This window comes from Impatiens glandulifera, chromosome 1, assembly GCF_907164915.1.
Source record: "Impatiens glandulifera chromosome 1, dImpGla2.1, whole genome shotgun sequence".
Lineage (NCBI taxonomy): Eukaryota > Viridiplantae > Streptophyta > Magnoliopsida > Ericales > Balsaminaceae > Impatiens > Impatiens glandulifera.
The window spans coordinates 41,328,529-41,353,237 of record NC_061862.1 but is presented as its reverse complement, the minus strand read 5'-3'; the positions used below and the strand labels follow the sequence as shown (position 1 = coordinate 41,353,237).

Sequence of the window (24,709 nt, the reverse complement as noted above, 5' to 3'; positions counted from 1 at the left end):
TTTGAGAAGTTGAACGCCGAACTAAGTTAGTTTGAAAAACCATTCCCACATCACTATCGGAAAAAAAAAAAAAAAGATAAAAGGTGAGGATAGAGACAAGAAACAGAAAAAATCAAATCAAATTAGGTTAGTCATTCCCTCTTCTAAATTTCATTTCCAATCATTTCTTTTTCCCATATAAGAGTATCTTTTAACTTTGATAATAAGAAAGAAAATTAAAAGATTAATTGAGATTATATTAATGAATTGAATTAATTATACAAATAAAAATTTAAAATATATATCAAAATACAAATAATTTAATTTATACAAATAATAATTTAAATATATCAAATTTATAAAAATAATAATTTAAATATATATATATAATGAATTTAAAATGTAATAAATAAATAAAATTGAGTTTGACTAGTAAACTAGATTAATTTGTGAATGAATGAACAAAATAAGTTAGTTTGAGAAGTTGAACGCCGAACTAATTTAGTTTGGAAAACCATCCCCACATCACTATCCAAAAAAAGATAAAAGGTGAGGATAGAGACAAGAAAGAGAAAAAATCAAATTAAATTGCATTAGTCATTCCCTCTTCCAACTTTCATTCTCAATTATTTCTTTTTCCGATATAAGAGTATCTTTTAACTTGGATAATAAGACAGAAATTAAAAAGATTAATTGATATTATATTAATGAATTAATTAATTACAATATAATTAAATTATTTTATTTATAATTAAACTAAAAAATTAAATTTTAAAAATAAATAATAAGAAAAATAAAATAATAAAATAATAATAATAATAATAATAGAAATAGTAATATAATTAAGTAGCTAATATCTCATTTGGCCCAACTAGAAAGAACTATTGCTGCGACCGGCGGAGTTTGGGAAATTTGAGTAAATGAACTCAAAGATTGGGTTATTTGAGGTTGTGGCAAAACATAAATTTAATTGTTTTCGTGGTCCTTTATTATTTTTTGACAAAATTGTCAAGTGAGAATGTGTGAAATGTCCAAATTTCATCAATAAAAACAGGTTTTGGATTTCTAATATTCGGAATATCATACTTGACTTGTAGCACTAAATCGTATGTAAATTTCTGCACGTTAAGTCTAGCGTAGAGTTTATCAACTAATTCAGCATAACGAGTACTTTGGGATAAATCATATGTTTTGATTGAAGATGCATCAAAATACAGTATTCTATCAGCATCAAATTTTCACTCTCCATTATAGAAAACGAAAACTTCAGCCGCAATAAAATACATGATTTAACTTAGAAACGGGAAATGGATAATTAATACTTCGCGAATCGCTAGGCACTTAGCGAAACGGGAAGGCCTTCGCGAATCGCTAGGCACTTAGCGAAACGGAAAGTGCTTAGCGAAACGGTAAGCACTTAGCGAAACGGGAAGTAAACCCTGAACAATAGTGATTCGAAAAAACCAAACATCAATAAACTTGAAGTATCATAGGGATAAAATAAACGTACCAAGTAGAACAGTGTCCGTACTCGTCGTGGAGCTCATCGTGGATTTTGACCCGTCGCCGACGAGATCGCCGCCGGAGTTTAGAGAGGAGGAGAAGAACAGGAAGAGAGAGGAGGAGAAGAAATGAAAAAAAAAATAAGGAATGTTATATTAAATAGTAAGGGTAATCTGGACATTTCACACATTCTCACCTCGCCCTTAGCGTTTCGCGAAAAGGACAATTACATAAAAAAAAAATTAATAATAATAAAATACCACGAAACGCAATTAAATTTATGTTTTGTCAGCGCCTCAAATAAGTCAATCTTTCACGTCATTTACTCAAACTTCCCGGAGTGGCGCCCAGTCGTTTACTATCGAATACTGTCCGAATTAGCTCCTCCACCACCATGGCTAATACTATCACTTTCCGAACGTCTCTCACTCAAAACCCTATAATCTTCGAAGCTCTGCGCCCACGTCCATCTTCTCCGTCTTTGTTAAAGATAAGCTCCGGCATGAGAGGAGGAACTAGAAAACCCTTATGGAGGAAAAGGGTATTATCATCGGAGGCGATACAAGCTGTTCACTCCCTGAAGCTAGCCAAATCTCCTCTCAAATTACAGCAAGTCTTTAGTAGCAAGATCGGTCGGCTTTTAAAGGCCGATTTATTGGACGCCTTAACTGAATTGCAAAGACAGAACGAAATGGAATTGGCTCTCAAGGTAGTAGTATCGTTTCTATAAGCTGTTATTTTTGTTGCATTTGAAATGGGTATCTTCATCTGAACATAGTTTTAGGATTCAGGTATTTGAATTTGTAAAGAAGGAAGAATGGTATGAACCAGACACGTCTCTGTTTTCCAATATGATTATGATATTAGGTAAGAACAAACAGATTGAGATGGCTGAAAAGTTATTTAGAGAAATGGTTAGAGAAGAAGGGTTGAAACCTGACACTAGTGTTTACACTGAGATGATTGGAGCATATCTAAGAATTGGGATGGTGACAAAGGCTATGGAAATGTATGAGGAAATGAAAGTATCTGGTTGCCCTCCTGATAAGTTAACATTAACCATTCTGATCAGAAATCTTGAAGCGTTTGGAGAAGAAGAGCATCTAGCTTTTGTAAAGAGAGAATGCGATCAATATGTCGATCTTCCTAGGAAGTTCCTTGAAGAAGTTGACATGAAATTTGTAAGAATCTCTTTCATTCATGACAGGATTCCTGCTGGCTAAATCATTGATCTTTGAGTTGGTTGACATATTTTTGTTTTATATCTGTTTTTTTTTTTTTGTTCCAGCCAAAGCGAAGGTCATTGGATTTTGCTTGAGGATGGTGTGGACATTTTGCTTGCTGATGTCTTTTATTCCAAGTGAAAAGCATAGCTAAGGTTTTCTAATATAAGCATATCTGGTTTAGATATAGTTCTACAATGTTGAAACATGTTCCTTTTCAATATATATAAATTCATGTTCATGTTCTTTTTTCAAATGTCAATTGATTTTTATGCAGACAGTGGTTACTTTCTGAAATCTGACTTATTTCTTTTTCATTACAGCCAATGAGTACCATTGATAATTGACCATTGTTAAAATTTGCACATATATGATATATCAAACTTATGGCTTCTTTTTTAATCTGAATTTCAATCATATTCATAAACAGAGAAAGAGAAACACATAAGATTAGTCAAGAAATAAGTTTTGTCACATGTCCTCTCCTCGAGTATGAGAACAAAAACACACTGAAAAGATACAGAAGTTACAAATGGTACAAATTAACATGTTTTTCCCTACTATTACTACTACTACAATTGAACATATAGCAAAATGAAATAACAGAAAATAGTAGAAAAACAAAATTAAACATAAACAGTTGAAAACCGTTCTCACTCAGTTAGCTAAATGGCTGGGAGAACTGTTGAACATGGAGTGCCACATGTATGCTCTAGAAAACACCATCTCAAGTTCCAGGTGAGTCCAATTTTCAGTAGGAAGGTGCTGGAGAAACATTACCATCTCTTGAAAATCCAGCTCTCGGAGCTTCTCCGACCACTGAAAACAAACAGACACTCACCGTTATATCCAATAATATATAGTCAAGCATTCTTACAAACATAAAATATCAGAAGGAGGTCTTACTGTTAGTAGAAAACTGGCAAAAATGTAAATAAGGAAATCGCGCAACGCATCTCCTTCTGCGAGGTAAGTGTCCCACAATCGAGTAACAAGGTTGAAAGGTACCTGTCACACAGTTTTTATTTTTTTTACATTTTATGAAGTTGAATGTAAAATATCATAATTGGCATTTCCAAGAGAGAAAAAAAGAGAAGCAAGCAAACCTCCCGTATAAGAAGGCAATTAAACCACCGGAAAGCAAACTGAAGGAATTCTAGCCCTTGCTCTTCAATATGTCTTGAAACGGGTTCTGTGTGTTACAAGATAATCAACAATTTACTAAGTGAGAACAGATATGCAAAGAAATGCTTCAATTGCAGTTTGAAGATTTATTTCTTTCTAGATTTATTTGTGTGTGAAAAAATTGACAGAGAGAACAAACATCATGTACAGATAGAATCTTTCAGACTATGAAAAATCTCTGCCAGCATCACAGCTATAGTGGCCTTTTTTCTCTCTTTCTGAAAGGTGAATCTTTTCATTAATCCACTGTAAACCTAGATGTCGCATTTATCGTGGGTATGAAACCGGAACATTAGAAAGCAAGTCATAACACAAGCTGACACAAGTTAATCAAAAGTAATAGCAGGAACTCAAACAAGAAAATAGACATCAGAATCCTCATAAAGAATAGCAAAATCATTGTTCCAAATTGAGGTTCTACTACTCAAAGACTAGAAACATCTTGAGATGAAGTGTACATAGTGAGATTTATCCCAAATTTTTGGGGGTTGTATCTCGATCCCATTGAGAAATCCATAAATTTTTAGTTGTAACAAATAATTTTTCGTTTAGTCAATCCCATTTTTTTTAGAGAATGGATAAAGTTTTGTTAGGTAAAACTTTGTGTTGGACTTTAGTGATCACAAAAATTCAGCTCAAAACTTTGAATATGAGATAATCATTCTTGATAATATCAGGTCTCCTCATCCATTCCATGTGTTTGTTAACAAAACGGTAGGAAAACGTTCTGATTTAAAGGGGCCATGACTGTGGGGGTCATGCTAGCCACCCACGGGAATAAACCCGGGTCACAAAAAAAATGTAAAACAGGATTACCATCAATCCGCCTAACCAACTCCTTCAGCTTAAAGACAAGCCTCTGGATTCCAGGTTGAGCAAATGTGTAATGATCTTGCATTCCATCAAGCAACTTGGTTAGGCACCAGTAGCAATCAGCTTCAATATTATTGATCTTCTCTGTAGACAGATCAAAGACCGACCAACTATCCATACTCCCCTCCACGTGTTCTGATAGGAAAACAACTAGAAAGGGTGTCGCGAGATCATTGATACCCTGAACATATCCACTTGCAGGGTGTCGTATTGCCCTGCATAATAAACAAAAGCCTACAAGTCACAACTAAAGACGTTTTTATTGATAAAATTGACTAAAGATGGTTGAGCTCTAAAGGCTGTTATAGTTATGGAAAGTGGAGTCAATAAGTGGATGAATGGTCACAACTGTAAATAGACTGATGTCCATTTCAATAAAAAAAATGGTTTGTCCTAAATCATTTTGAAAGAATAATGTGGCTTCTAATGGAAATGGTAAAGGTCTGAAAGGTAAAGTTTTTCATGTACAACAGAGAATAGTAATCCTAATGGTCATGGGAATGTTTGTATGTGGATGATCGCGGTAGTTATGCAATCATTTCAATGGCGGTAGTTATGCAATCATTTCAATGGTTCTTTGTTGCAGATTTGGGGGACGATAGCTTTATTTGAGAGGAAGCACTTAATGGTGGCTTGGATTTTTTCAACTAGCTTCGCTTTTGTTTGGTTCTTTCGAATCACATTTCTGAGATATATACTTTAATTTTCAATCTATTTGCAGATGTAGGATGGAGAGATTTCATTTAGTCATAGAATGAGGAGATAATATAATCAAGACTATTTCATTCCCCGTTTTTTATTATATGTTATGTTTATCTGTCTTAAACTCTAAATTGTGCTTCAATTAATTTGTTTCTACAGAGAATATGTTGACCAACAATCTTAAGTGTGGAAGTCATACAATAAAAAACAAAAGGACATACAAGGCTGATATATGGATATGATAAGCAAGCAACTGACCATGTATAGAGTATACGCTCCAGAGATTTCTGAATCGCGGGTTGATGGAAAAAGGCGACATCAGGTACTGTTCTAGGACAATCAACAGCTATCTGGAAACAATAAATGAAGATAAATAAATCAAAGTTCATAAGTTTAGAAAAAAGAGAGTACATTATTCAGTGATGGTCAATACCTGACGAAGCATGTTTATCTCCTCATCTGTACGCTCGGTGTCAGGAATATCGTAATATTGAGAAACACAATCAAGATACTCTAGTCGTTTTCTTCTTAAAATCCCTTCCCTTCTATCTGAATTAGTGGGTGCATATCCCTGTTGTCAGTTTAAATTTCAAATAGGAAATGATTTTTCTTCACAAATTGCCAGATAACTCTTGTTAATCAGTCACCAATCATTTATTTATACACATGTCAATCAGTGAATTCTAAATCAAGCATTATATCCTTAAGAATAAAGGATAAAGAGCATTTCATAATTTTAATAATGAACAATATTCTGTAGGTCGAGATGTTTCTTTCTATTATCACATGGAGAACTAGTGGCGTTTGAGTTAAAAATTAACAATAATCCCACAAATTAACCAGATTAAGAGGTCACATGTTCTGTTTCAATTAGCGTATAAACAAAATTAGAATAGAATACGAGATTACATGATAAACAAGAATTACAATGCCACACAAAGTATGTATAAACAATATAACATTTCCTAGCCATTGAGAAATAAACATCCTACACAGTAAAAAAAAGTAGAGGATTAGCTAACCAGAAGAAGTCTCCATACGGTGGGACGTAGATATGGGGGAATGCCACTCCAGGCCAACTCCCGCAATTTTTCTGCAAAACGATTTGTGTGAAAGATCAAAACTTGTGGAGAATAACTAACCAACAAGACTTAAACCTCCCATGTACTTTAATAATAATCTCATTTTCCTGAATGACATTTTGTCTCATGTTTTAAGGGGGAGCTTTGTTCTCTAATCAGTATGCTCGATGTCTTTTTTATACCAGGGGTGGTCTTTTCCCTAGAGGAGGCTAGCACAACTAGAATCAGATGAATTCAGTAACAAGTGCGTGATCACAAGAAAGCTATGAAAAACAGGATCTTGAATACCTAAGACAACATTTGTCTCTGATAATACTTTGGTGAACTTCATAAGCCTCGCTGAGTCAGTGGCTCTTGCACCCAAAGATGGCTTAGGGTGGGTCTCTTCGCTGGTACTATCAGTATTTGACATTGAGTTTCCTTTGCTGATAGAAGAATTAGCATTTTGCTTGCTTCTACTTCTGTTTTCATCCTACAGTAAGCAAAAAATTATATGTTATTGAAAAATCGGTATTGTAATCAAAAGGCAGGGAGGATTATTGGGTGATCTTAGATATCACCTCCACCGAACAATCTGTTAGGTCACTTGGCACTCTGTCATCAAAAGATAATCTCCTTCCAGAATCAGGAGAGCGCATAGTTGAGTCATTCAATGGATCTGATCTACGAGTTAACAACACTTTACCAGGAAAGCTCCGTCCCTTGAGAAGTCTATACAATGAAACCGAAATGAAATGAAATGAAATGACTAAATCAAATACACGCAGGCCTATATCTCAATTGCATCATCAGAAAACAATAAACGAATCGGAAATTGTTATATATAAGTAGATAATAGACTCGATACACTCAAAAGAAACTACATTTCGAACGGTTGTACGGCGATCACGGTGAAAGCGACATCTCCCCTAAATAGTAAGACGTGTATAACGATTTGACAAAGGGAAAGGAATTGGAAATTGCGGAGGAAGTTGGGAATCTGAATCCGGAAAGCTAAAACGTTTGGATCTTGAAAGAGGGTGAGAAGATGTAAGAGAAAAAGAGAAGGTACCCTTGGACGCTTCGTAGAGTCTGATTGAACCTGGAATCGATGGAAGAAGGAGAAGAGGAATTCGATTCCATTTGATCTTTCCCTCTGTTGTTGCTGTTGGTGTCGTCTTCTTCATTCTTCATGGTTTCTAGATGGAAACCATCATCTTCTGTGTTTGGCTATTTGCACACTTCCAACTCTTAATTTTACGGGAAATCGCATCATAAGCTCATAGCCAGAACAAGCAGCCGTTCCAACTCCAGACCATGCTACGCCAACAAGGGCTTGTTTGCTTCAAATTATTAAATTAAAGAACCTCTTTTTATATTTCACCATATTTAAATGTAATATTTTTAAGTCAATTTGTAACCATGGTCAAACAAAAATTAAACAAAAATTAATACCTAAACATTTAGTGATCTTTTAGTCTCTTAGATCGATTTTTTCTATTTGACCACTCTATTTATATAGATAACGATTTTTACTTCAATTTAAAATATTCCTAGTGTGATCAAACTAAAAAAATAGTCTTTTAAACATAATTTTTTGTTAATTAAATTACCCCAATAGATTAGATATTGAACCATCAACCATGTCTACATTTAAAGATTTTGGAAAACAAATACTAACATCTATGTTTGTTTGATTTTTTAAGATAACTAATCCAAATTAAGAATTTGTTTAGATTTGAGTTATTTAAATATCTCATTTGAAGTTATTTAAATAATATTATTTGGTATTTTATTATGAAAAGTTGATTATGGGTGAAAATACTTAGATTTGTTAATATTTAGTGAAAAATATTTGTTTAAAAAATTATATAAATTTTAATATTTTTAGTTTATAAATTAATTAATTTGATGGACGAAGAAGAGGTAAGAAAATGATAAATTATTTGAATAATTCAATGGCTCTTGATAAACTATAAATGAAAAGTAATATTAATAAAAAATTTTAATTTTTTTTAATTTTTTATGATATAATATTCAGCTATTAAAAATGAAAAATTAACTTTGTAACTGAAAAAATAATCTATATTTATCATCTTTAAAAAACAAGGTCACTACTCGAGGAATCTAAAAATCTTAAAAGTTAAAAACTAAAATTAATTTTAAACTTATATTTTGTAGTAGTTATTCTATCAACCTCTTTCTTGAATTAATTGGTTTACAATATTTTTAATTTATTTTAAAGACTTTTTGGGTAGGTTTTTATGACAAGTTCCATGTGATGGATTAAATACCACTATTCTTTTGACTATTTTTTTTTGTAAGGTACTTAACATGTGTTAATTTTATTTTTAATAAAAATGAATTTTATTAAAATCAGAAAAGTCATATATATACCCATGAAGTAATTAATATAGATCTAGCAATTTTTTTTAATTAAGGAGATTATTAGATTGTTTTTTTTTATAATTAGATTGCTTTGTTCTATACACAAAATCCATAGGAATTATTGTCTTAAAATAATGATGTTATGATTCTATTACAATTTATATTATCACTTTTCAAAAAAATATATTATAACAGCACATTTTATTTCATATTCTGACAAAGAAAATAACTTTAACTAAAGTTATAGGTCAATCATAGAGTCCCCTTCCCAAATTAAGAGAGGAAAAAGACATGTTTTAAAGTATCTTATTGTTATTTTAATATATACATATATATTAAAAGTTATTAATATAATACCACAAAACATAGTTTTGAAACCCGCCTAAGCCTGTCGGTCGGATCGGCAAACCCGGTGAACCGGTCTCCAAATCGGGTTAGATTGATGGAAAAAATCGGAAATATAATCAACCTAGTAAAACCAAACCAACACGTTGGTTGGACCAGAAATTCGGCAGCCCGATTAACCCAACAGGTTTATCTTATTTTAAAAAAAAAATCACTTCTTTCTTTCTCATTTATCACTCTCTCAATTCTTCTCTCTCCGTTTTTTTGTTCTTATTAGGTTTACCTATTTCTAATTTCATGTGGGTAAATTACCTATTTCTAGTTTTAGACACTAAGAATGACAAACTCTTGCATTCATCTCAAGCTCCACCTCCTACTTGAACCAGCTGATTTCGTTTTTACCAAACTAAAAAAAATTAAAATGACATTGTAAGTCATAACTTAAACCTAATTTCTTTTTCAGATAAAAGTATAGTTATTCAAAAATTAGAGGTTGTAGTTTGATTTAAGTATCTAATTAAGGTTTTGTTTAATAAAACTAAAAATTAATATCTAAATACTGAATTTTAAGTATTTAATAACTTAAATATCAAGAGATAAAAATTTAAATTAATAAATAAAAACATCTGAAATTTATGTATTCCATATTTCAGTTAATTTAATAATATTTAAAATTTATACTCTTATATATTATTTATATTAGTTAATAAACTTAATATATTGAAATTTATAATTTAATATATTAAATAAAAAATAATTAAAATAAATATTATATTTTGTTAACTAGTATATTAAATTATAATTTGTTAATTAAAAAAAATTGAAAATTAATACTACAGTAAATAATAATAATAATAATAATATATATTTCTCTTATTTTTTATTTTATAATTAGTTTAGATATAATTATATTTTTACTTGATTATGTTTGAAAATAATTTCATAAAAAAATAATTAAATAAATTATGATAAAAGAAAAGAACAAGTTTTAGAAAAAAAATATGAATTTATATACAGCAACAAATATGAGTTATATATATATATTTATCTCTTATTTTTTATTTAATAATTAGTTTAGAAATAATTATTTTTTTATTTTTTAATATTTGAAAATAATCACTAAAAATAATTAAATGAATTATCCTTCAAGAAAATAAAAAGAGAAAAAAAAGAGAAAAATAATACGATTTTATAATATATATAGAAGTAATTTTATTAAATTTAAAAAGATATAGGGTCTTTTGATGATTTTTTTAGAGTAGCTTGTTTAGCTTTTTCCACTTTTAAAATAAGTTTTATATTTTAACTTAACTATATATATAATAATGCTTAATTTTAAAGTGTCTGGATTGCTAGATCGAGAATTGTAGTTAATTTGGATATATATATATATATGTGTCAGTAAATAAATTTTTAAGTCGGATTGTGTGTTGACCCGCCCATAAACTTAAAACGGTTAAAAATCAAATAAAAAATGTTATAGTTATGTTTCGAACTTTCAACCTAACAAAATAAGTACAACTTTTTAACCAATTAGACTAATAAAACTTTATATTTTAAATTCAACACCCAATTTGATGAACGCAAACATTTTAACAATATAAGTTCAAATTTTTAACTAACTTATATATATGTATATATATATATAATGATGCTTAATTTTAAAGTGTTCGGATTGCCGAGTCGGGTTGAAAGTTGTGGTTAATTTGGATATATATGTGGGAGTAAATAAATACTTGGTCGGATTGTAGGTGACCCGCCTATAAACTTAGAAAGGTTAAAAATCAAATTAAAAATGATATATGTATGTTTTGAACTTGCAACATAACAAAATAATTATAATTCTTTAACCAACTAAGTTAATAAGACTTTATACTTTAAATTCAACACCAAATTTGATGAACGCGAACCATTTTAACAATATAAGTTCAACTTCTTAACTAATATATATATATATATATAATGATGCTTAATTTCAAAGTGTCGGGATTGTCGAGTCGAGAGTTGTGGTTAGTTTGAATATATATGTGAGAGTAAATTGATACTTGAGTCGGATTGTGGGTTGACTCGCACATAAACTTAAAACGGTTAAAAAACAAATTAAAAATGTTATACATATATTTCGAATTTACAACCTAATAAAACAAATACAACCCTTTAACCTTTTAACCAACTAGGCTAATAAAACTTTATATTTTATTATTATATGAAAACTCACTGGTTGAACCAGTAACCCAGTGATTCAGTTCCTTCACCGAGTTGATGACCGAGTCGGGTTTCAAAACTATGCCACAAAGATATCTAAGTACATAATTTTTAAACAATCATTTTTATATATAAAAATAAGCCTTTTGAAGAGTAAATTTGTTGGAATTTTAAACTAATTCATAAATTCCATTAATGAATGGAAATGAGAATTTGGGTAAATAAAATCAAATGAAATTCAAACGAAATTCACATGAAATTCAAACGTGAATTAAAGTGAAATTTGATCCAAATAATTAAATTATTTTGTTAATGATGTAATTAACATTTAATGGCTTGAAAAACAATTATCAAATTAAATATGTTTAATTTTGTTAATTGTCATTGTAACCTTCATGATATTATTATTATCAATTTATTAGCAAGAAAATCATGTAACGTGTATTTTCTATCGAACAGAAAATACAAAGGGCAATGAAAGGCAATCAAGGTCAGCCGTTGGATCAAAGATTAATGGTTGATTTTATTTTTATGAAAGTTTAACTTTTCAACAATATAAAATCCCTCATCTCTAATCTCAAATTTTTACATTATCTTATATTTTTTCTCACACTAGAATTTCAAAAGTCTTCTTCATGTTTTGTGAGTGTTCTTCGAGTTCTTTGTTCGATTTTTCCGTTGAAACCCGGTGATAGTTCAGGTACTTTATCAAGCTCGTTGTGTAGTGATTTCGGTGCTGAATCACTACTAGATTCGTTGTACCCTGGAAGACAGCCATCTGTGATAAGCTCTAGCACATGGGGAGACAGTAGAACTGTTTTAAGGGAAATGTGCTAAGCACATGCCTCGAATCAACAATTTATTCGGTGATATTGTTTTTCATATATTTTATTTATTTCATCTATTTGTAACATAATTTATATATATATTTCTGTTATATTTCAAGATAAGAATACTAACAATCTTAAAACAGTTTCTTTGTGCTAAGCTATTTAAGAGCTTGCACCATCGAATATATTTTTTGTCTTTGATGTTTCAGAAATACGAGTCGCGGTGTTGCGGAAGAGATGATGTTCATTTCGAAAAAATGAAAAAGATTCATCTTAAGGAATCAACAAATAAAGATAAGTCTTTATTGCATATAAATATGTTTGATTATTAACACATATGTTCTTATGCTGTTAAAGCTTAGTTTTATAAGCTAATATATTTTGATATGAAAATTTTCTCAAGAAACATTAATTTGTATATTCATTATACAAATTTTATATAGAAAATAAATTAGAACACAATAATTTAATTTGTTCTAGTCTTATTTAAAGATTTGTTTGGTTATTAAAATTATTAATAATAATGAATGAAAATAAGAAAGTAACTAATATGTTAACTTTCAATTTTTATAAAATTTATGGAGTTAAAATTAATTATAATTGAAACATATGGTTTCAGTTTTAAAATAATTAATTATAATATATACCTTCTTTTTAATTAAACAATATAATTAATAAGAATATGGTAGGATGATTTAATAAATAAAGAGAGATGATATCTTTATTTATACATTGTTTTATATATTACATTTTATTATGGTAATAAGTTATGATTTTAAATGGGTATATATTGTTTGACAGAGTTTAAGTCAAAAAGAAGAGAAAATTAAGTTTCTCTAAAAAGAAGACAAAAGGTCATAAAAGCGGTACAACAATGAAATGGCGCATTGGTGCAGTGGTTCAAAGTTCAGACGCAATAGTGCGTGATGGAAGGGAGGTCCCATGTTCAAATCCAACTGATAAGATGATTTCTTTTGTAGACGTGATAAAATGACATTAGTCATTTACGTTGATTTCTTTTATAGAAATCGGACGTGATAAAATGACACTAGTCATTTACGGTAGAACCATTCAAATTTCTTGTATAGAAATTATTAGATGAATGGAGCCAATGATTTCTTTCATAGAAATCTGATGTGTTATAAAATGACACTAGTCATTTATGTTGAAACCATTCCAATTTCTTTTGTAGAAATTATGAGTTGAATGGGGGTAGTCAATGATTTTTTTTTTATAGAAATCAGATTTGTTAAAATGACTTTAATCATTGATATTAAAACCATTTCAATTTCTTGTGTATAAATTATGAGTTGAATGTGTAGTCAATGATTTCTTGGTAGAAATCAGACTCGTTAAAATGACTCTATCCATTAATGTTGGAGATGAATGAGGTAGTTAATGATTTCTTTATAGAAATCAGACTTGTCATTGATGTGAAAATCATTATAATTTCTTGTGTAAAAATTATTAAATGAAATGAAATGGGGCACTATAGAAATTATGTGATTCATAATGACAGAAAATGAAGGTCATATGTATAATGAGATTAAATAAGTTATTTGTTTTAGAACTTATTCTAATCATGCATTTAAAGAGACATGACTATGTTAGTCGAAATTTTCTTCGCAAAAATTGTCTCGGTGAGAACAATCTACTAAGATTTATTTTGAGCATGCATAGTCGCTTCACGCCGATTATTGTTCAAAACATGCCAATGTAAGTGCTTCGATTAATATATGAAATATTTGATTATGTGCTAATTGATTATTAATATAAATCATGCATATTAGCTAATAATATGATGATTCATGTTATTCATAATAAGTATGATTATCTAGAAATATATATATATATATATATATAAATTAAGATTTATTTTCTATCTATTTTTATTTTAATAGATAATTTTGAAATTTGTCACAAATCATGTGTTCTTTAATTGACAAAGAATTGTTATAGAATGTTAAAGGTCATCTAATTAATTAAGAAACGAATAATTGATGACATGAATATTTATTTTTATAATTAGTTAGTTTTATATTCGATTAAAGATAAATGATCAACATTCTAATTAAGTGTAATAATTAATATTCTAATTAATTATTATGTATTTTTTAAACGGTATTTTTAATGATAAATGAAGTTGTATATATATTTGTTTAAGAATATATATGACATATTATTTATCTGATTACGTTTCTATGTTATTGACTATATATATATTATAGTTGTTTTGTCATCGTGGTGACTAAAATGAAAGAAGAATAATATATAATATCATATATATGGATATATTAATTTTGGTTTAAATATATTTGATAATTTTGAAATCAAATAATTACAAGCAAAGTATTGTTTGATTTGAGAATAATGTGGCAAACGTGCAACCGGAAATAAATGTTTAAGCGACTTCGGTCAAAGATGCTTGAAACATTATGATTTATTTTGTATAAATCATGTGATATGGTGAATATTTATTTGATTAAATATTCTAATTTCTTTTATAGAAATTAAGTGTTAAAATAAATATTTTAATTGATTAAATATTTTAATTTCTTATGTAGAGATTATGTGAAGAATGATTTATATATGAATAAACATTCTAATCTCTTGTATATAAATTATATTTTATTCAATTAAATATTTATGATATAGTTATCTTATTCATTGTATGATAAGTATAACAAAGGAAATTTGTAAGAGAATTGTGTGACAATTTCTTGATTAGAAAATCATTGATTTAAATCATATAAGTGTGTGATTTAAAAAATGGTACCAACACGAATGTGGGGGCAAATATTTTTATTGATTATAACACAAAAATAATTTTGTATATTATGATAAATAAAAAGATAATTTATTGTTAGAGAAATATGTTCTCTATAAAAGATAAAGTTGCGCAACTTTACAAAAAGAAAGAAAATAACAAGAAAATGTCTTGTTTATATTTGCTAAGTTGGTGTTCAAATCGATATTTTAGATTTGAGGATTTTGAAATCAAGAAACGTGTCATATTTTGACATTATTTTCATAGAACTTTGAAGAACCAATGTCTTCAAAAGAATTTTATGAAATAAATGAAAAAGAAAATTTATAAAGTCTTGGTATGACTTATAACAAATTTTATAATAATGATATGAAAACTTGATCATACTTTTATTAAAAAGTGAATGTGACAATTATATATATCATGAAGACAATGAAAACTATTTCATTACGTGTCTTTTGTACGATATTTTATCATTGAAAATTACGATAAAAATGATAAAATCCATTAAGGATATGAATTGCACTAAACGAAATATCATGTTATTATCAAATGATATATTGATATTATTAAATGAAAGACTTTATGTCTTAAAGTGAATATGTTTACACTTAGAAGTGTAATCTACGTATGAAAATCTTCTAAGAAACTTATGATGGATAGATTAAACGTTATAATCTATATTTTTGACTTATGTCGAAAAATAAAATATTTTTATGTAAAATATATAATCGTTTACACGAAGGCAGAATAGTTCAAAGACATTTTGTCTACTAGTTAGCCAAGTAAACAATATTTCCATAAAAAATTAAATGATAAGCATGTACGGATGACTATGCTTCTTATTAGAAGATGTTCCAAGGTTAACTAAGAATGTACCAACATAAATTTCTAATTATTGTGATAGTAATTATAAATTGGACAAACTTAGAGTTAGTGACAAGTCTAGACATACACGTCTTAGACATAATGTCATTAGACTATACTCTCTAATGAAGTTATCAAATTTGACTATGTAAGTCAAAGATAACATTGTGGATCCACTAATCAAATTATTAAATAGAGAGATAGTTTGAAGTCTTATGAGACATCAGCCTACTATAAGTTGGTATGAAGGAAAACCCAACATATGCAGACTGGAGATCCCAAGAACTAGGTTCAATGGGACAACCTAATTGTACTAACTTGGAAAGTTATTGTTGAGGATTAATCCTATAACGAAACAATATATATTTTGACGAGGATAAGCATATCGCTTTTAATGATTCTTTGTGAGAAAAGAGATCACCTATGTGAGGGAGAAGTGGGGCCGCTTCGAAAGAATTGCACGGCTCAATTCTAGACCCTCTCACAGAACCAGGCACGTGTTCCATGGCCAAAATGGACACAACCATGAGAGCTTGACATGTATCAGGGAGAATTTTATGTGAAAGTGTGTAATCGTTTACACAAATGGCAGAATAGTTCAAGGACATCGAGTCTACTAATCGGCTAGTAAAGTTATATACTTTCATAAGGGAAGGTTCAAAGGGTTACACCTACCTATCCTATGTAGAATTCAACTGTTGAACCTTTCACCGGGTTAATCTTTCAATTTCCATTAATGTGGGGGATTGTTGGAATTTTAAACTAATTCATAAATTCCATTAATGAATGGAAATGAGAATTTGGGTAAATAAAATCAAATGAAATTCAAACGAAATTCACATGAAATTCAAACGTGAATTAAAGTGAAATTTGATCCAAATAATTAAATTATTTTGTTAATGATGTAATTAACATTTAATGGCTTGAAAAACAATTATCAAATTAAATATGTTTAATTTTGTTAATTGTCATTGTAACCTTCATGATATTATTATTATCAATTTATTAGCAAGAAAATCATGTAACGTGTATTTTCTATCGAACAGAAAATACAAAGGGCAATGAAGAGGCAATCAAGGTCAGCCGTTGGATCAAAGATTAATGGTTGATTTTATTTTTATGAAAGTTTAACTTTTCAACAATATAAAATCCCTCATCTCTAATCTTAAATTTTTACATTATCTTATATTTTTTCTCACACTAGAATTCCAAAAGTCTTCTTCATGTTTTGTGAGTGTTCTTCGAGTTCTTTGTTCGATTTTTCCGTTGAAACCCGGTGATAGTTCAGATACTTTATCAAGCTCGTTGTGTAGTGATTTCGGTGCTGAATCACTACTAGATTCGTTGTACCCTGGGAGACAGCCATCTGTGATAAGCTCTAGCACATGGGGAGACAGTGGAACTGTTTTAAGGGAAATGTGCTAAGCACATGCCTCGAATCAACAATTTATTCGGTGATATTGTTTTTCATATATTTTATTTATTTCATCTATTTGTAACATAATTTATATATATATTTCTGTTATATTTCAAGATAAGAATACTAACAAAATTTGAGATGGTTAAAATGTTAACTCTTCTTGACTTATGACTTAAATTCAACTCTTATTATCACTTAAAATTAAAATTATGATTTTCTTTAATTTTAAGTACTTAGAAAAATAGGACAATTAACACTCTAGTATAAAATATCTAGGGCCTTTTTTGGATTGGGGTTAAAACTTAGAAGAAAGGAAAAAAATTATGTTTGTTGATGATTTTGAAAAGATAATGATTATTTTTAGTAAAAAAATACTTAAAGGGTATTGATATATATAAATAAAATAAAAATATAATAATTTAAAATCAATATTATTTTAGCATTTTGATTAATAATTTGAGTGATGCAATGAATGAGAGGGGAGTGAAATGATGTTTAATTTTATTTGAATTATTTACAAAAATCCAACCGAACAAGGTCTTGGAATTTTTTTTATAACTATATTGTCATACATCTTGACTAATATGTAAGAGAGACTAGAATAATAACCTAATTCAAGTAGATTTTTTCAATAAGAAATCAAAATTGAGACACCTTTGAAATCCTTTAGTTATAATTGGTATTTTCAATAAGAAATCAAAATTGAGACACAATTGAAACCCTTTAGATAGAGCCTCCTCTTACCATTCATTTACATTGTCTTTCTAACAGTTTGGTTTGATCTTAGACCACTTGATTAAATTTTTTAAAAAATTCAGTTTTTTCTTTAAGGATATTTTTTTCTTTCTCTTGAATGGTAATTTAATTTTAAATAATTAAATAAAGAATTTTTTAGTATTTTAATAGATAAAAGAATAATTAAATTGATGAAATGAGATTAAATCGTTTTAAATAAGAATCATTTACCAATCTAAAAACCCAAAGATAAAACAAGTTCTAAATAGATTTGTAAGGTTAGTTTAACTAGCATGTAACCCGTCGTGAATTTACACGAGTAATAATATAAAAACCATGAAAAAAATTTACGAATAACATTTTTATTTTTTTTAACCATTTTAAGTTTATGGGCGGGTCAACCCCCAATCCGACCGAAATATCAATTTACTCTCACATATATATCAAAATTAATCACAGCTCTCGACCCGGACACTTTGAAAATTAAGTATCATTATATATATATATATATATATATATATATATATATATATATATTAGTTAAAAAGTTGAACTTATATTGTTAGGAACTTCCCACATTCATCAAATTTAGTGTTAAATTTAAAATATAAAGTCTTATTAGCATAGTTAGTTAAAGAGTTGTATTTGTTTTTGTTAGGTTGCAAGTTTGAAACCCAAGTATCCATTTTGTTCTCACATATATATCTAAATTAAGTACAATTCTCTATCCAACAATCCCCATCAATTCAAACGCTTTAAAAATCAAATATCATTATATATATTTATATACTTTTATACCATTTATTTTATAAGTTATAGATAAAACAAAATATATTTGATAATATTTTCAAAACAACTATTACACGTGATCATTTTTGTTGGAGAAATTAAGGTTTTGAAAACCGTTTCGGTCATCAACTCTTTTTTTTTGGCGTACTTCAGTCCGACCGGTTGGACCGGATTTTAATTTTATTTTTATTTTAAATAAATTTAAATATATTAGTACACAAATTATATAATCATTAGACATATAAAAAATAATTAAATAAATACTAATTCAACTTAATAATTAATTATATTCATATCTTTTTACCTGAAGCAACCTTTATAGGAATTTTATAAAATTTGACCAAATTTAAAATTAAATGATGATCAATAAAATGAAATAGAAAGTGTTAGAAAATTATAAAAAAAAAATCTAGTTTTAATATATAATAAAGGGACACGTGTAATATAGGGTTAGGCCGATTATAATAAGATTATAATAAATTATAATAATGAAAAACTCTAGAACTATTTACCAGCTCCTTATCTCTCTAGTGGGTTCCTCAACATTTGAACACATTACTTGCCATCATCCAAATGAATTCAATAAATTAATGCTAATATCAAGCATTTTCAGCGGCAAGAAACATCTTCGACTCGTTTTCCACTCTATGACATCTTCGAGGTTTCCCTTTCTAATTTCTCCCCCTTTCAAAAATCAATAATATTGCATCCTCCGTCCTCAAGACCTCTTCTCATTCCCCAATGCAAGGATCAAATGGAAGGAGGCACCGAAGGCACACGTATTCAAAACCAATCTGTCTGCCCTGAGAAGATTTCAACATCCTTAACTTGTAGATCAGAGCTCCTTCTAGAGGAAAAATAAAACTTTACGAACCGGAAATATCCAGTTTGTTTTTCCGGTTGAACCGTCCGGTCGGACCGGATTTTAGCCGGTTTGAAAGGTAACCGTATTGAAGTTAAAATTCGGACCGCCCAATCAACCGTTTCGCGGTTGGACCACCGGTCGAACCGCGTATTTTAAAACTGGGGAGAAAAGAATTAAGCATTTTCATTGCAGGTGGGACCCGTTACAATTCCTTAGTGGTGGCGTGGCGTGTGATGATTGGGTGGTGAGTAAACATATAATGATGAGGTGGCAAATCAATGAAGGCACATTGAATAAATAAAACACTCACTGACTGTAAAAGAAGTGGCATGCCGCCGGAAAAGGTAACTCTCTGCTTGCTTGCTTGCTTGCTTTCTGTGTATCCGAAAACTGTCAAAGGAAGGACGACAACTCCATTCTTCACTGATTTGGGTCTCTAGGGTTTTATCTATTTTCTAATGCCGTCTCCTTGATCTAGAGAAAGATCCAGACCACAACTATGCTCTGTCATTCTGATTAGAAGCTCCGGCGGTGGTGGATTGATAAATCACTTAATTATCTAACATTTTAGTATGCTGCCTCACCTTCAATGTCATTCCTAATGCTGTTTAAGTAGTAGATAAACATGGGTTTTTAGCTGCAGTTTTCAGTAAAAGAGAATCTTGTGGTTGTTTTTGTTGTTGTTACTCTTCAGTTCCGCCCACTTCCTGTCATCTTTTTGTGTTGTTTAGGTTGTATTGAGCTGCCGAGATCTTCTAGACATTTTTTGTTTTTGTTTTATCAACTTTTAAAGTAAGGTGAAATCTTGCATCTTTGTGACGCAGTTAAGATTATGTTGAATTCCAATGAATAAAACATCCATTGTTTTCACTTTGTCTTCTTTACTATTTTTTTTATGATTATTGTTGAGTACACTTAGTTATCTCAGAAGCTAATACTCTAACTCTATGCTGGTGCGGAATGTTCTACATTATTCTTTTTTGGATTTTCAAGTTATTTTAGAGGGGAAATTTGATAATATGACCCTAAAAATATGAGTATTTTGATTTTTAACCTTACTAATTAAGTTTTTGTTTTTTAACCTTTTTTTATAAATTTTTCCAATTTCACCCTCAATAACCTTTTTATGTTTTTTCTTTTTTTTTTCTTTTCTTTTTCTTTCTTTTCTTTTCTTTTCTTTTCTTCTTTTCCCCCCGCTTTCCCCTTTCCCTTTCCCCCCGACCGTTGCATAGTTTATTATTTAGGTTTATTGTTTAGATAATCTTAGTTTAGTTTAGGTTTATTGTTTGAAATGCTAAGAATGCTGAGATTGATATAGTTTGAAAGGCTGAGAATGTTTGTGCATATTTGCTTTGCATGTTTTGCTTATTATGAATGCTAATAATGGTATAGGGTTTTAGGGTGGTGAACATTAGGGTTTTAATTTAGGTTTAGGGCTTGGCGTGGGGGTTGGTCGTGGGGCGTAGGGATTAGGCGTGGGGGTTGGGCGTTGGGCGTGGAAGGTGGGCGTGGGGCGTGGGTTTGGGCGTGGGTCTTGGGCGTGGGGCGTAGGGCTTGGGCGTGGGGCGTAGGGCTTGGGCGTGGGGCGTGGGGAGTAGGCGTGGGGCGTGGGGAGTAGGCGTGGGGCTTGGGCGTGGGGGCTTGGGCGTTGGGCGTGGGGGCTTGGGCGTGGGGGCTTGGGCGTGGGGCGTTGGCGTGGTGATTGGGCGTGGGGCGTGGTGGTTGGGCGTGGGGCGTGGGCCTTTGGGCGTGGGGCGTGGGCCTTTGGGCGTGGGGCGTGGGGCGTGGGGCGTTGGGCGTGGGCCTTTGGGCGTGGGGCGTGGGCCTTTGGGCGTGGGGTTTGGGGCTTGGGCGTTGGGCGTGGGGGCTTGGGCGTGAGGGCTTGGGCGTGGGGCGTGGGGGTTGGGCGTTGGGCGTGGGCCTTGGGCGTCGGCGTGGTGGTTGGGCGTGGGGCGTGGGCCTTTGAGCGTGGGGCATGGGCGTGGGGCGTGGGCGTGGGCGTGGGCGTGGGCCTTGGGCGTGGGGCGTGGGCCTTGGGCGTGGGGCGTGGGCCTTGGGCGTGGGGCGTGGGCCTTTGGGCGTGGGGTTTGGGGCTTGGGGCAACTCATGTGGCGGTCGAGGCCATAACAGGGCAACATGCAAAGCAGTGATGCCTACAATATCTACTTCAAGACAACAAGTGTCACAACCGTCACAGTTGGCCCAACCTTCACAATTTTCATCTTTGCCACATTCTCTAGACAATATTTCTTTTGGTTAAATTGTATCTTTTTGTTAAATTGTATGTTTTTGCACCAACTGAATTAGTGACTATTCCATATGATGTTTTATATATATGTAGGTGGTAGTTTTGTCCAGGTGATATATGTGCAGGTGCCTTTTTTTTCTGTTGTAACAGATCTGATGTGCAGGTGCCCAAAGGCAATAAGTGGGGCGTGGGCCTTGGGCGTGGGGCGTGGGCCTTTGGGCGTGGGGCGTGGGGCGTGGGCGTGGGCCTTTGGGCGTGGGGCGTGGGCGTGGAATACGTAGTTGGTGAAGGATTATATCATGGAATACGTAGTTGGTGAAGGAAGTAATCCTTGGAATATTGTTGATATGATATATGTACCCTTGAATCTAAAGTAGAAGCACTGGGTCCTGTGCAAGATTCATCTACAAGATTGGTGCATATATGTATATGACTGCGAACAGAATATGTTCCCAAAGGATGAATATGACAAATTCTTGAAACCAATGTGTGTAATGGTGCCGTACTTGCTTGAACAGGGGTTCACCACGGGTGATAAACAAAGGTTTCCACAGATCAAATTGGATGCGATGCCATATTCCATAATACCACACCCAATAGTCCCAAAGACAACCAAAAGTGGGGACTATGGGGTTTTTACTATTATGCATTTGGAATACCTTACTGTCTCATTGGATATATCAAATGTGGTCACTGAAAATATAAATTTTTGGAGAAACAAATGGGCAGTAAGGTTATTCCATCAAATTGTACACCTTTGATCTAAATTCAATATAAATAGTTAATTTGTTTGCTTCAGATTTCATTCTAAAATTAGTTAATTATTGGTGTCTTTGTTAGATTCAAATGAATGAGATTTTACAGTAAATAATATGTATAACAAAACCTTAAATTAATTCAAGTAAATAATATGTAAAGCTCCAACGCCCAACCCCCACGCACCACGCCCCACGCCCACTCCCCACGCCCAACCACCACGCCCAAAGGCCCACGCCCAAAGGCCCACGCCCCACGCCCCACGCCCAAAGGCCCACGCCCCAGGCCCAACCACCACGCCCACGCCCCACGCCTAAAGGCCCACGCCCCACGCCCAAAGGCCCACGCCCCACGCCCAAGGCCCACGCCCCACGCCCAAGGCCCACGCCCCACGCCCAAGGCCCACGCCCAAAGGCCCACGCCCCACGCCCAAGGCCCACGCCCCACTTATTGCCTTTGGGCACCTGCACATCAGATCTGTTACAACAGAAAAAAGGCACCTGCACATATACCACCTAGACAAAACTACCACCTACATATATATAAAACATCATATGGAATAGTCACTAATTCAGTTGGTGCAAAAACATACAATTTAACAAAAAGGTACAATTTAACCAAAAGAAATATTGTCTAGAGAATGTGGCAAAGATGAAGATTGTGAAGGTTGGGCCAACTGTGACGGTTGTGACACTTGTTGTCTTGAAGTAGATGGTGCAGGCATCACTGCTTTGCATGTTGCCCTGTTATGGCCTCGACCGTCACATGAGTTGCCCCAAGCCCCAAACCCCACGCCCAAAGGCCCACGCCCCACGCCCAAGGCCCACGCCCCACGCCCAAGGTCCACGCCTCACGCCCAAGGTCCACGCCCCACGCCCAAGGCCCACGCCCCACGCCCAAAGGCCCACGCCCCACGCCCCACGCCCAACCACCACGCCCACGCCCAACGCCCAACCCCCACGCCCCACGCCCAAGCCCCCACGCCCAACGCCCAAGCCCCAAACCCCACGCCCAAAGGCCCACGCCCCACGCCCAAAGGCCCACGCCCATGCCCCACGCCCAACCACCACGCCCACGCCCAAGCCCCACGCCCAAGCCCCCACGCCCAAGCCCCCACGCCCAACGCCCAAGCCCCCACGCCCAAGCCCCACACCTACTCCCCACGCCCCACGCCCAACCCCCACGCCCCAGCCCTACGCCCCACGCCCAAGACCCACGCCCCACGCCCACCTTCCACGCCCAACGCCCAACCCCCACGCCTAATCCCTACGCCCCACGACCAACCCCCACGCCAAGCCCTAAACCTAAATTAAAACCCTAATGTTCACCACCCTAAAACCCTATACCATTCTTAGCATTCATAATAAGCAAAACATGCAAAACAAATATGCACAAACCATTCACAAACATTCTCAGTCTTTCAAACTATATCAATCTCAGCATTCTCAGCATTCTCAGAATTTCAAACAATAAACCTAAACTAAACTAAGATTATTTAAACAATAAACCTAAATAATAAACCTAAACTAACCTCAAATCGTTGGGCTAGAATCGTCCAAGGTTTGGCGATCGTCGTTGGCTGGAAGTTCGGCTTGGCGATCGACGAAGAGGCTGGCTGGAAGGGTTGGGCTTCTTGGCGAACGTCGGCGGATCTTGGCGTCGGAAAAACGGAAGCTGACGGGGAATAAGAACGGAAGGGAAGAAGACCTGGGGAGGGAGGTGACGGGAAAGAAGAACGGAAGGGAAGAAGGGAGTGCAACGGTCGGGGGAAAGGGAAAGGGGAAAGCGGGGGAAAAGAAAAGAAAAGAAAGAAAAAGAAAAAAAAAGAAAAAAAAAAGAAAAAACATAAAAAGGTTATTGAGGGTAAAATTGGAAAAATTTATAAAAAAAGGTTAAAAAACAAAAACTTAATTAGTAAGGTTAAAAATCAAAATACTCATATTTCTAGGGTCATATTATCAAATTTCC

The 24,709-nt window shown here is 32.8% G+C and overlaps 2 protein-coding genes across 2 annotated transcripts; one reads left to right on the top strand and one right to left on the bottom strand.

The window, feature by feature from the left end:
* Positions 1-1,841: 1,841 nt before the first annotated feature.
* LOC124922475 (protein THYLAKOID ASSEMBLY 8-like, chloroplastic) lies at positions 1,842-3,022 on the top strand. Its single transcript, XM_047463206.1, has 3 exons — positions 1,842-2,191; positions 2,274-2,663; positions 2,771-3,022. Exons 1-3 carry the CDS (start codon positions 1,877-1,879, stop codon positions 2,798-2,800), a joined length of 735 nt encoding a protein of 244 aa, XP_047319162.1. The 5' UTR covers positions 1,842-1,876; the 3' UTR covers positions 2,801-3,022.
* A 106-nt stretch (positions 3,023-3,128) lies between these two features.
* LOC124922474 (GTPase-activating protein GYP1) lies at positions 3,129-7,843 on the bottom strand. Its single transcript, XM_047463205.1, has 10 exons — positions 7,599-7,843; positions 7,108-7,258; positions 6,836-7,019; positions 6,488-6,558; positions 5,899-6,036; positions 5,724-5,815; positions 4,707-4,978; positions 3,812-3,897; positions 3,612-3,713; positions 3,129-3,524 (listed from the first exon to the last, which is right to left on the bottom strand). Exons 1-10 carry the CDS (start codon positions 7,718-7,720, stop codon positions 3,363-3,365), a joined length of 1,380 nt encoding a protein of 459 aa, XP_047319161.1. The 5' UTR covers positions 7,721-7,843; the 3' UTR covers positions 3,129-3,362.
* Positions 7,844-24,709: the final 16,866 nt, after the last annotated feature.